This window comes from Salvia hispanica, chromosome 2 (genome assembly GCF_029641045.1).
Source record: "Salvia hispanica isolate PSC_SH4W2 chromosome 2, Shi_PSC_v1, whole genome shotgun sequence".
NCBI classification, from domain to species: Eukaryota; Viridiplantae; Streptophyta; class Magnoliopsida; order Lamiales; family Lamiaceae; genus Salvia; species Salvia hispanica.
Genome location: NC_142693.1, coordinates 31,188,956 through 31,202,690, shown reverse-complemented (window position 1 = coordinate 31,202,690; position 13,735 = coordinate 31,188,956). Strand labels below are relative to the sequence as shown.

The window sequence follows — 13,735 nt, the reverse complement described above, 5'->3', positions numbered from 1 at the left end:
TGTATCCAGCCAATTACAATGCAGAAATAACGAAAAACAAGGAAAAAAATTATTTATGCTATTGTGATTGACTAAACACACCGCGTAAAAATAAGTTCAGATTACTAAATTTTTGCTCCATGTATTAGCATAAAAATCTTAGTGAAGGAGACCATGTCTGATCCATTTAAAATCTTTAAATTGTGTGACCACTACTTTTGAATATCTCAACAAACAAGTTCATAAAGAGGTATTTTCTACTCCTTTCTTCTAGTAATAAGAGTCTTACTCTTTTATTGCAGCAGTTCGAAGAAATGTTAGTAGAATGTTGATCATATTTTGATACATTTCTTTTAAAATAAAATAAGTTAATATAGTTACTATTTATTTATTATAAAAGCGAAAAGTAGACTTTTATTAGTGGATAGATCAAAATAGGAAAATATGATCTTGGAAGGAGTAATAAGCATCACTATAAAATATAAGTATATGATTAACCAATCAAATATGTTGATAATTTTTGAAAAAAAAAAGCATGGCGGTGTGGTTTAACTTTATTATCTTTCTTAGGAATATAAACTAATTCTCACATTCGATAGACAAGAAATTGAATTGACCTAACAAACCCTACTAAGTACTAAACCACAAAAGCAATCTATATAGGAAATTAAAATATTCAATTCAATCCAATCCAATAATTCCTAAGTAGATTTCTAAGACAACAAATTTAGTTATCTTTCAAGATTATAAATTTAAAGAATGGGGTTTTGAGGGCCATATTGTAGTATGGTTGGTGTCATGCTGAAAAAGGCATAATGAACTTGCTAAACCACCTAGTTGATTTTGACTAAAGTTATAAAAGCACACAATAAAAGTAACCATACCACATTCCACTTTGTAATTACATTATTTGCAACACAATCAATGGAAGATATTACCTTTTCCGTGATTGCAGGAATTTTTGTTTAGTTTTGTTGAAATGTTACCTCTAATATATGGTGTGGACTTGGTGTCTATACTAGAAAGAAATGATTCCAATAATAGTATAATAAGGATTATGTGATAATGATAATAAATTAATAATAATAATACTATATTTTTCATTTCAATAGAATCGAATTATTATTACTACTATCATTATTTCATAATATGATTATTATATAATTATAGTAATATTATTATTTTAATTTTTCTATTTCATTCATATGCTGTTCATTGTTGTAAATATCATCCATAAGGATATAGTAACTATTTTATTTCATTTCATTCCATAAACACTCGTGTAGTCCAGCTCGAAATTTTCTTTAAATGAAAAGAATAATCACTTTCCTTACAAAAGGGTAAAGAAATTTAATAGAATTTATTTGTTTTGAGATTAAAATTTAAAAGAATTACCAAATGTTTACTTTGATTTTTCCTTTTCTTACACCTTTGTCTCTTTACTTTATGTTGTGTGTGCTTTCATCATTTCATCCTTTCTTTAACTTTTTCTCTCTTCTTCCATCATACTCCGTAGGAGTTTGTGAATTGTGAGTGTCGGCATTTAAAAGTTTTAATTAACTGTTTATTAATTTGATATAACAATTTCGTATCGTGAAACAGTTCAACAAAAGAAACCTCTCATTGTTATAATTTACATAAAGAAATTTTACTTATAATCTTGCAGTTAAATTTTTTCAACCAATTGAAACTAGTTAGATTACTAGCAAATAGTAGTAATTTTTTTTTTATTTGAAGGGGACGACTTGGAGCTTTGAAGCTTGTCGTGAAATAATTTAGAGAGATTGTTAATCGGGTCAATCCACTCAGGTTTAATTTGACCAATTCTATTAGATTGTTGGACTATTCAGCTATGGATAGTCCGGGTTAGTCAATCCTAATTCTAAATCTTCGGGTTTCAGTCTTACTCGTCGAGCAATGAGGACTCAAATTTTCCTATTTAACTAATAGTTCTACCATTGAGCCCAATCTTCAGGTAATTGGGCTAACATTAGGGCTCAATTAAAGTCTATCTTCTGCATATATATAATTCACAAATTTGTTATTATGGCTCTTTATAGCTTTCATATTAATACAATCAATAGCAAAGTAAGAGCTCAATTGAGACAGATAAATTGGTGTGCGAATTTGTGATAAAATTTAGTTTGAAATTGTTCTTGACTTTAGAGTCCATTGCACAAACATATATTCACCCGTCGCAGATAATTTGACCCAGTATTCTATTTCGTTCCGTCCTAGATAATTTGACCCATTTCACTTTTACCATTTTTGGTAATGGATCTCATATTCTACTAACTCATTCCTACTCACATTTTATTATAAAACTAATATTCCTTCCGTCCCACATAATTTAACCCAGTATTCCATTTTGGATCGTCCCACATAATTTGACACATTTCACTTTTAGAGCATCCCCATCCGTGCTCTTAGCTAAGAGCACGGAAGTGGACCCGGAACCACTTTTACTACTTGTCCTTAGCTAAGAGCACGGATGTGCTAAGGACAAGCTCAAGGGTCCCACCATTCTTTTATTCAATTTAAATACTTCAATTATTAAAAACATTTCTACATTATAAACATACATTAAAAATTAAAATTACATAATTAAAATCCTAAAAAATAAAAATTACATAATTAAAATCTTAAAAAATAAAAATTACATAATTAAAATACTAAAAAATAAAAATACATAATTAAAATCCTAGAAAATAAAAATTACACACGTGGAAGACTAGTCCTCTAACCCCAATTGCCTCTTGAGACCCCAGATCATTTGCTCATGTGTTGCAAGTTGCTTCGGAGTCATCTTAGACGTATCGTTCAAATAGAGTTGACCCAAGAGGGTCCACAACGTGTTGTTCGGGGGTGGAGGAGGCACAAAGGGAGCCGGAGCGGGGGCGGGGGCTGGGGCGGCTGGAGTCGGGGCGCGACGGCGGGTGGTGGTCGTCGCCTTCTTCCTTCCTTGCGGTCGGCGGGAACTGCTCGGGCCAGCGTCGGGGCTACCCAAGTTAGTTCCGGCAAGCTGAGTAGCCACATCATTGGAGGCACCGTCGGATAGGGCTACCGACCTCGACCGTTTACTGGAGGAGCTGGAGGAGGATGCTATTATGCCGCCCCTATACTTTGGATGTTGGCGCCCCTCCTGCCAACAATCGAGGTACTTGAACGGTTTGAACTCCGTGCGTTGGTAGGTCGCCAAGGCGGCAGTGATGATGTCGAGCTCGCTCGTGCCGCTCCCCGCCGACCGCTCTTCCTGGAGGTAAATCCCCTGTAACTTACCGATTGCCTCGTTGCATCTGAAGATGCAATTGCGCACCATACTCTCATTGCGATAGATGGTTCCCTCCGGCCGGGTTTCATTGTAAAGACGAGTGATGCGCTACCAATACGTTTCCCCGGTCTGGTTCGTGCCAACTTCCGGATCTTCGGAGACTGCCAAGTAGGCTTTGAACATCGCCATCATCTCACCGGAATGTACGGGGTGCGGGTGCCACAAACAGGAGGAGTAGGAACAGAAGTAGGAGTAGGAGTAGAGCTGCTGCTCCCTCCCGATCCGGGTTCGGGTGCCCACCCAAACCCGGAGGTGTTTAGGTCGTGCACCGGGTAAGGACGGTAGCTACCCGGAGCTTGCGAACCTTGGGTTTGAGGAGGGGCCGTAAATTGCGTTTTCGGACTAAATCCGGCCTTGGAGTCAAACCAATCGTGGTTCCAACCGCGATTGCCGGATAGGTGATCGCCGGAGCCGGACATTGTGTAGTGTGGTGGGAATTTAGATGAGAGAGTATGAGGAAAAGAGATGAGAGAATGTAGATGATGATAGAATAGATGAGAATGTGATTTTTTTTTGTGTTGAAGTGGGGGTATTTATAGATGAAAATGTGAATTTTGGGGGAAAAAAATTGAAAAATAAATTAAAAGTGGGAAGAAAATGGATATATTTTTTTTGGGAAGTGGAAAAATATTTTTTTTATTTAAAATCATTTTTTTAAATTAATTTCGCATTTTTTTAATTTTTTTTAAAAGCCAACGGCTATGCCGTTGGCGAATTAGGCGTCGCCACATGTGCTGCTTAGCGGCACGGACGGACGACACTGTGCTCAGCGGCACGGACGGACGAGCACCGTCCTCTTGACCGCTGCGGATGCTCTTACCATTTTTGGTAGTGGACCCCATATTTCACTAACTCATTCATACTCACATTTTATTATAAAACTAATACTTTAAAAGTATGACCCACATCCCACCAACTCTTTCAACTCACTTTCCATTAGATTTCTTAAAACCCGTGCTGGGTCAAAGTGTCCCAAATTATGTGGGACGGAGGGAGTACTTTAAAAGTAGGACCCACATCCCACCAACTTTTTCAACTCACTTTCATTACATTTCTTAAAACCCGAAAGTGAGTCGAATTATCCGGGACGGAGGGAGTATCATGTAATTTCTCTTTTTATCTAAGTGTGATGCATATAATTTTATCACTGTATAATTGTATTTTAAATGATAAAATACTTCAAATTTTCTTTATACAAAAGAAGTGCACGCTCAAGACAAAAAATGGCGATCAGTTCAGAACAAAACCAACAACAAAAAGCAACGTAGCAATAAATAATCCTTCCGATGTATTTTTAAGGCTAATGACTACGTAACAAACAGACATTTGGTAGCTAGGAAACTGGTTAGGAATGAATTAATTTTAAAAAAATGGAGATATATTTTTGAGGCCATGATTTGATGCCAAAGTGTTTGGTTTGAAAATTGATTGGAGGCAAATCTCGTATCAACAATTTTATACTGATATTTGTAAAGAAATCAAATCTAGTTCAATTAGGATAGTGAAGTAAGAGCATATGTCTGTTTGATGATTGGAGGAAGATTCGAGAAGTTGCTGTCTATAAATGGGTGAAATTATTCAACTTTAATGATTGTTTGACAAGTGTCACGTATCTCAAAATCAGATTGTTGGTGTATTACATCTATGATGGAATTTCCAATTAATTGTTTGAAAGCTAGATAATCACGAATTAAATAGTTCAACTACCTAGTGACTCTCAATTTGATGGACCATTTCGAAATTAATCACATTGAAAACTTTGCTTAATTGAACAAATAATAGAGATAGAGCAACCACAAAGTTGTGGGCACCTTAAATAGGGCGGGCAGGGGTGCGGGCCACGCGGAGGCCGAGGATATAACCGTAGACGGGGCTAGTAGTGCAGCGATGATGTGGCAGGACACGGTGAGGGTTTCAGCCATGTGTTGCATGGACGGAAGAAGGGGGCAACTGATCCTTTCAGAAATTGTTTGTTTTTTAAAAAATTTAAAAAATGAATGTTGTATTTTTTGTTTTATCAAGTTCATTCGCCGAGGATGGTGGCCATGGTTCAATTGATAGTGGAGGTCGGGACGCGTAGTGCATTGCCTGATTCTAGGATTTTCAACATCGACAAGCGTCTCTTCATGAAGATAGAACTCCTGGCCATCCCATGAGATCTCATCGAAGATATTTTGGCATACTCCACAACTGGTTTCGACCATAATATATGATTTCTATTATGCAACGTAGGAGTATTAAAATAATGGAAGTTTAGAAATCTTTAACTAAATATTTTTCAAATTTTGAATCATTTCCTTTTAGTTTACAAAGATAGTATAGTGATTTTAATGAATATACAAATTAAAAATGGTGAATTGAAAAGGTGAAATTATGCCTGAATTGTTGATATTATGGCTCGAATTTGAAATAGTGGCTCATTAAATTCCATTGCTTAAATTACGCTATGTACTTCACCTACATATTCATTGTATTATATGTATCACATCATCATTATTCAATCATACCAAAAGTATAAACCGGAATGAAATATACACTCCTTTGCACGTTTCAAAAGTTGAAAAAATAGTATGTTGAGGTTAATTTTAATTTTTAACTGTTCTTTTTCTTGTTTTCGTATATAAGTGTTGTGTTCCATTTCAGCATTTAAGACTATAATTATAATATTTTCTCTCTCTCTTTTTTTTTTTTTTTACTTCTTTGGCATTTTTCGTAATTGCTAATTGAAATATGCGTGCTTAGATTATGGTAATAAATAAATAAACAATGTCATACAGAAGATATATATTATTGTTATACTGAGCTCCATAATTAATGATCTTAAGGAAATAAATTAAATGGTACTCCATAATTGTAATTATTCGTACACGTGTCCTGGTATCTATTTGTAGACATCATAGCACATTGGAAATTAATTGTGAAAAAGCATTGTAAAAATGATATTAATATCGACCTGCAAAGCTTGTGTAATAATTTGTGTCAGCGGCACTGTTATTACATCCAATTAACAAAACATTACTACTCTGCCATTTATTCTGTGAATACATGACGTATATATGATGAAGTACAATCTTCTTTTACACATACATTAATGGATTAAAGGGTAGTTTGGGGATTTACATCTTAACTGGATTCAATTTTGGTATGAGTATTATGACTTAATTTACACATGATTGTACAATTTAATTTTAGGTATTTGTAAACATAAAATTGATATGATATGATATGATAGAATTCATAATATAAGAGAAATTTATAAGCGAGTTAGATCGACAAATTTATTGAGTTATTCACCGTTCAATCGAGATGGTCGACACTATAACTGCAACATTAAAATTAATATTATTACAAGAGACTCAAATTTAATATTTTTGAATTTAAACAATAATCACTTTATGTTATTTATAACAATTGCAAATATTAAAATTAAAGAATGTGACAGGATGAACTCAAACTTGAGATATTGGATTTATATATTAATGGATTCCAAAACCCGTTATATATTAATGGATTCCAAAACCCGCGATTCCCAAAATACCCTCCCAGGCCCTCAACACTTTCCCGTCAAAATTCTAATTTTACATATTGTCTAGTTTTAAAATCAACCTGTATGTTATTGACATATTGATTTGTGTTGATTTTGCAATCAATCTATTGATTTATTCTAATTTTACAATCAATCAACCTTTCAGCATTCATATAGCTTCATGATTTACTTACGTGACTGTACGATCAACAAACATCAATAAAATAATTTTCATTTCTTGTTTTGAGTTTATATCAAGCCATGTTAGCACGAATATCTTTGTTGATTGAAAAATCAGAATAAACCAATAATTTAATAATTTAAATGCGAATTTTAAAACTGATATACAAATCAAAATTTAGCAAAATTTTAGCAATTGACATACAAATAGCCTAGATGAAATGAAAAAAAAAGCCTAGATGAAATGAAAGATATTTAAAAGCCCTAATTAGTTAACAAATTAAAAAGAGTTTACATACCATATATACAGATGCATGCAACAAACAATACATATTTGAAACATTGTAGTCAAATATGCCCTACCTATTTAATGCACCTATGCCTTATAATACAATTATACAATCCCCTTATAAATATCAACATGGGATCTATAAATTTTCATATTCCAACAACTTATTCATAGACTTCTCGAAACCATAACTTTAAAACAAGATTCAAAAATTCAGGAGAAATGATGAATGGTGTACAAGAATTCCCATCAACTCTTCCCAAAAGGTACAACTCCTCCAAGCGTGTGGGCGGCGAGGCACCAATCACGGTGCTGTACTACGGCGGTGCAGCCGGCTCGGTGCCGTTTCTGTGGGAGTCTCAGCCCGGGACGCCGAAGCACAAGCTCAGCGATGGCCCTCTCCCGCCCCTGACCCCACCGCCCCAGTATCGGTCGAGAAATCTAGCTAGTAGCCCTAGCTTGAAGAAGAAGCATTATTCCAAGATTTTCAACTCCATCTTTGCTAGGAAGAAAGCCACCGCGTCCTCTTCGCCGTCGCCGTCGTATTCGTCCTCGTTTGAGTACGAGGTTGGAAGAGATTCACCAACGTCAACGTTGTGTTTTTGCCCCATGAAGAGTGTGAAGAAGGTGGTGAAGTCCATTGCAAGTTCTAAAAATTGAATATGATGTTTAATAGTGGAGTATTTTTTATTTGTACATTTACGTGTTAAATTGGGAATTGTGTTGATAATGTCCTGGTTTTTATGGCAAATGAAATCTAAGTGACATGGTATCCAATCAAGATTTATAGTTTGATAAACTTAGTTTGAGTGAATGCACCGACACATCTATCTCTTTCTCCTTTTTCTCTCAATGGCATGTCTAAATTTTTTAAGTAATGAATGACGGACGGAAAACGGAACTGAACCCCAATTCTGAAGGTTTGTGCCGACTATGATTGGCTCTGATAGTTCCAAAAACCGAATTTAATATAGTTTTTCAGCCTTTAAAGGCAGGTGATAGGATCAGTCATTCCGAAGTGATCTATTGATTTACTAATAAGTAATTACATGGTGGTTTCGTCTCTCACTTTATTGTAAAATACCAGATTGATTTGTTATGCCATAAGTATCTTATATTATGTTGAGTACAAATGTACAATTCGACAATGGATTTGAGTAATTGGTTGAAAAACTTCGCTTGTATTTATGTAAAAGCGAAACACGAAAATGCTATTGGCATATTCAATTGTTATTTTACTTCAAAAAAAAAAGTTACCCGAAAATCCAATTTTTCCGTTCATTTTATTTATGGTAAAAACGGGAGTACTATCATTTTAAAAATTTGAGTTAAAGACTAGCATTGTCCTAAGGAAAAATATTGCAACGGCTGATCTACTGCTCATAGACAGTGCTTAAATAAATAGTACTACTCCTTATTAAGTGGCTACAGTAAAATAATTGGGACATACGACATAGCAATTATTGTGTCTTCTATATTTGCAATTTTTTTTTGAAACTCCATTAAATGATTATTAATGCTTTACTAGTACAGAAATGTTTTTGGTAGGTTAAAATTTTAAATTCACTAAATAATTTATTAGTGTGGGATAATTTCCGTTTATAGGTAAACCAGACAAACAAGTAGTGTTGCACATGTTCTCTGTTTATTATTCGAATATCTGAAGATATTTTGTGTTAACATACATTACAAGTGGAACTCACCAACCTCAGTTAAGCAACTGAACTCTTTCCTGCCATGGTTTTCCAATACCGATTAACTAGCCATAAGGAGTCGGCTTCCACTGCGAAACCATCCTGATTACGATGCCAACCGAAGTAGGCGTGAGTCCGGTTCTTTATGTCAAAAATGCCATGGCCGTAGCTGGGTTCGCGATAAGCTGAGTACGCCGGCTGTGGCTCTGTCATCCTACAAGCAAGATGCAAACGAGTTCGATCAGTTTCCAAATCGATTATTTACACAACATTCAGCTTTTACATACTCGTATAGTAAGCCCTCTTGATTTCCTCCGTCTCCAATGGTGATATAGACCGGAGCAGAGTCGTCACTGATAGGAGTGCACAGTCCATTCACCACGTTGTACTGTATGTTCGATATTCGCTCCTGTATGAGATGACGTGATGTGAAATTTGGTCGAACTCGGATAGTTTAGCCAAGGTTGAAAATGTAGCATAGGGAGATCAAATGATCAAAGTTATGAATCCAAGAATGATCTCTGCTATGCATGAAGAACATTAGATACTTACAGATCGCTCATACGCGTGCACGTGACCAGCAAAGACCACATCGACTTTGTACTTCACGAGGAATTCTTCATACGTGACTCGCATAGTCTCTCCCTCCATATAGTGATGAACATAGCTGCTATAGAATGGACTATGCATGAGTACAATTAGCCACGGCGTTTCAGTCCTATTCACTTTTGTTAGCTCGTTTGTGAACCACTTATATTGAGGGGTATATATCGCTGCAAAATAAAAATAAAAGTTAGGTGCATAAGATGGTGGTGGAAGATACTAAAGCATGAAGTTGATTTGAGATGCTGAAATCCATACCATAAGCTGAATACGAAGATAGGACAATGATGTAGGCCGAAGCTCTCTTGATTGAGTACCAAAGAGGAGACGTGCTATTAGATGCTTTATATGGTGTCCAATATCGGTGTGTGAATGGCTTGAAGGGTATAGTTTCACCCTACAGAAAAATGGTTTATTCAGTTCAAATACATGTGAAACTTATGAGAATTAATGCAAATAAATATGCATAGATATTAATAATGCAATCTAAGCAATTATGAGAGCTCTGTAAATTGACATAATAACAAGACTATGCACCTCTCTACTTCTATACTAAGTTACAATGAAGGCGAATCATTTCCATATAATGGCATTGTGACCAACTATAAGAAGCAAAACATGACATCCAAGAACAAAAGAACCAGCTCAATAAAAAGACGTACTATGTCTGGAAGATAATCGATTTCATGATTCCCAGCAGTCCAGATCCATGGTTGATAAGCCAAATTTCTCTCTACGAATCTTCCCCATGTATCCCACCTTGTGTTGTCATGCAACGGATAACTATCCGCATATGAGAGGTCTCCAACAAACAGGATTGACTGTCCTTTTGCAGGGTTCATCTCATAATGAGTTACTGTCTGATTTGAATTGCGAGTCTGACCCAGATCACCTGCTCATGATGCCACATAGACTGGCTTCACAACAGAACTGTAAACTTCATAGTGCATTTACTTTTATTCTTTGTCGTTCTTTTTCATTCAAATATATGTCAACCAAGTGTAGAGAAGATATAATATGCTTGCTTCCTTAACAAACCAACAGAGTATCATTAGCTTATCAGGATATGGGGTTAACAAGAAGGTCATTCAACAAGAATGATATTTAAGACAAACGATAATCATATTCCATTTTCTTTCTACATTATTCTTTTTAATCTGCCTCTGACATGACTATGTAAAGTTTCCACAAACAAAGAAATGATGTCCGAGACATACCTATAAGCCCAAACGTATAAGGAACATCAGGCCCTGGTCGGGGAGGTGTGACGAACCAAAATTCCCGTGTCACGTTCCCACACCCAACAACATAGTAGTATTTGGTATCAAACTGCATTTTCAGCAAATCATTTGGAGAATCAAAACCTGCTCATTGTAAGACTACAGACCAAGATTCATCAGTTAGAGAGAGTGGTCCAGAAAGGCCTACCTCCAAATCATTGATTGTGCAATGATGAATGTAACCAGAGGTATAATTGTAATACTTGTATCTAACAACATCGCCATTTACAGTTTTCTTATGCTGGCTATTTTCAGCCCAGTACAGCACTGAAGTGGAACCAGCTTCATCTGGTGTAACCCACGATACAATGACCCCTCTGCCTTCATGATCTCCTTGTGTTATGTGAACCTTCAAAACCGGAACAAGCATAAGTTTGAAGCACAGAGATTATAAATTGCATCATAGTTATAGAATTTCGTTAACTGCTAGACATCCAACGAAAGTAATTTGTTCAACAAAATTTTGCTTGCATCAATCCGATCTTCTGATACATCACTAAAATAACACTTTCTAAACCCAAAGTTAAGGATCAAAGGCAGTTATATGGGACTAGTGGATTAAATGTTTGGAAATGTCAATATAAACAAATACTCCATATATCCAATGGAGATTCAAGAAAGTAAACATTTGAAACAGTATAATAATAACAAGTATAATGAACAATCTCATTAAATTAAACCAATCACTATGTATGAAAGTGTATATATATGCACTAGACAACAATAATAAAATCAACCTAAAAATAGAAGCAATGTTAATATCATTGACTAAATTCTTCCCCAAATTTCAATAAATCGCCAGCTCACTGGAAGCACAATACGATCTAATCAAATCGCAGAAATCTCACTCCGATCAACCTCGATTGTATCAATACTCTTAAAATAATCGGACATTTACAACGACTAAAGCTTAGAGTAGATTATGATTATCTCAAATCGACACAAAACACTACAAAAAAGCTCGATTTGAGTGTGTTACCTGCTGAGGAGCATTATAGCCACGAGGAACGCGAAATACATCACTGTCGAGTGGCATATCTGTGGCAATCCCAGTCTCGCGCACATAGCTGCTGGTCAACCCAGCTTCACACACGCCCAGGAAAATGCTCACCACCAACAGATGCACAAATCTAGGGAGAATCATCTCGACACAAGAGTATTTTACAAATTCAGTGATGATCTGAAAGAGGTGAAGGTCTCGAAATCGAGGTAGGAGCAGAGTAGAGCACCAGCTGAATTTAATTGATTATTTCAATTTTGATTCGGAATATTCATTAGGAATAATATTAAGTTCGTTTTGAGTCTTTTAAAGAATTTTTTAATTCTATATTCGAAAAAATAAATAATATAAACAAAAATAAAATATTATCTGTACGCGAATAGGAGTCCATTTTCTCATTTTAGTCCGCCCGCGAATAAGAGTTCCGATTCACTTTTACCATAAATGATAATAAGATCTCACATTCCACTAACTTATTTTATAACTCACATTTCATTTAAAACTCATTTATACAAGTAGGACACCTATTCCACTAACTTTTTTCTACCCACTTTTCTTAATATTTCTTAAAATTTGTACATCTAAAAAATGAGATTACTATTGACGGACGGATAGAATATACATTTAAATGGTCTAAGAAAATCTAAATGGAATATACATTTAAATGGTCTAAGAAAATCTAAATTTCCATTTTTCAGTTATGTAAACAACTACTACTCGTTAAAATGGAAATATAGTTGAATGGATAAGGTGGCATGGGACAAATATGGAATATATGTGAATTAAGGATTATTTATAAAATGGTGAGTAAGAGTCTAGAGACATGTCGACGTCATATAAAAATTAATATATTCACATACGTGTGACTACATTATCGTCATTTTTAAATTTTATCACGAATTATCGATTTTTATCAAATTTATACTCAGACTAGAAACTATATAGTCTTATGACTATATCCTCACATGATAAAATAACATTGTCTTGATTTTAATCCTTATCAAATTGAACCAAAATATCATTCAGATGATGATTAAGTTAATAAATTCAGCTTATAGGACTATTGCTTAAGCCCAGATCAGGCTTAATCAAGCATTGAAAAAAAGTCAGCCCAAATCGAACTTAAGATGATCATTGGCCCACACCTTGAGCCTATGGATAAAAGTCGGTTCATCTATTTTTAAAAATAATGTTTTTAATGCTTTTATGATGTCAATTTTTATAGGAATTCGGAGTGTTTGAAAATTTATATTGTGATATATTTGATTAAATCTGCAAATTTTTGGGATATAACTAGGCAACTTAATTAATATCAATGAATCAATCTTAATATCCAAAATCAATCTTTTTTCTATTTAAATCCCCAATAGTATAAAATAAATCCACATATATTTTTTCAAGAAACAGCTAAGACTTGGACTTCCAAGACTACTGAAACTCTAGAAATTCAATTTAGGGTTTCCATATGAAAATAAAAACTAAACAATTGAAAGATAATTATACTACCTCCTTCCACAAAAAATAAACAAAATGTAAATGACACGAGTTTTAATGCTCAATTGATAAAGTAAGAAAGATGAAAAATGCAGTGGAAGTAATGTTAATAGATTATGGGTTCTACATTTAAAATAATGTGTAGGGCTAGTATTTGTTTAAAATTTTTTATGTTTAGAATTAGTCTAATTTTTGTGGACACTCCAAATAAAATTAATCTATTCTTTTTGGGTGAAGTAGTTATATTTGTTTATCATGATTCTATTTTATTAGGAAGAATTCCTTCAAATACGGGTCAAACGAGAACCCATGGTGTCATTTCCTTAAAGTTTAAGCAAAAATTCATGAATTTTATATAT

The 13,735-nt window shown here is 34.6% G+C and overlaps 2 protein-coding genes across 2 annotated transcripts; one reads left to right on the top strand and one right to left on the bottom strand.

Moving 5' to 3' along the window:
- The first annotated feature begins 7,453 nt into the window (after positions 1 to 7,453).
- On the top strand, positions 7,454 to 8,086 carry LOC125202655 (uncharacterized). Its single transcript, XM_048101102.2, has one exon. It carries the CDS (start codon positions 7,528 to 7,530, stop codon positions 7,963 to 7,965), a length of 438 nt encoding a protein of 145 aa, XP_047957059.1. The 5' UTR covers positions 7,454 to 7,527; the 3' UTR covers positions 7,966 to 8,086.
- Positions 8,087 to 8,928: 842 nt separating this feature from the next.
- Positions 8,929 to 12,146, bottom strand: LOC125223009 (purple acid phosphatase 2-like). The gene is made up of 8 exons (XM_048125989.2): positions 11,862 to 12,146; positions 11,031 to 11,231; positions 10,820 to 10,931; positions 10,265 to 10,494; positions 9,861 to 9,999; positions 9,552 to 9,772; positions 9,287 to 9,408; positions 8,929 to 9,213 (listed from the first exon to the last, which is right to left on the bottom strand). Exons 1-8 carry the CDS (start codon positions 12,024 to 12,026, stop codon positions 9,018 to 9,020), a joined length of 1,386 nt encoding a protein of 461 aa, XP_047981946.1. The 5' UTR covers positions 12,027 to 12,146; the 3' UTR covers positions 8,929 to 9,017.
- Positions 12,147 to 13,735: the final 1,589 nt, after the last annotated feature.

Excerpts from the sequence above, each read along its gene's own strand:
- LOC125202655 (XM_048101102.2), top strand. The coding sequence starts at position 7,528 with ATGATGAATGGTGTACAAGAATTCCCATCAACTCTTCCCAAAAGGTAC.
- LOC125223009 (XM_048125989.2), bottom strand. The coding sequence starts at position 12,026 with ATGATTCTCCCTAGATTTGTGCATCTGTTGGTGGTGAGCATTTTCCTG. Across the intron at positions 10,495-10,819 it reads TTATACGTTTGGGCTTATAG|GTGATCTGGGTCAGACTCGC; the intron begins GTATGTCTCGGA and ends CATCATGAGCAG. Across the intron at positions 9,409-9,551 it reads TGCACGCGTATGAGCGATCT|GAGCGAATATCGAACATACA; the intron begins GTAAGTATCTAA and ends CATCTCATACAG.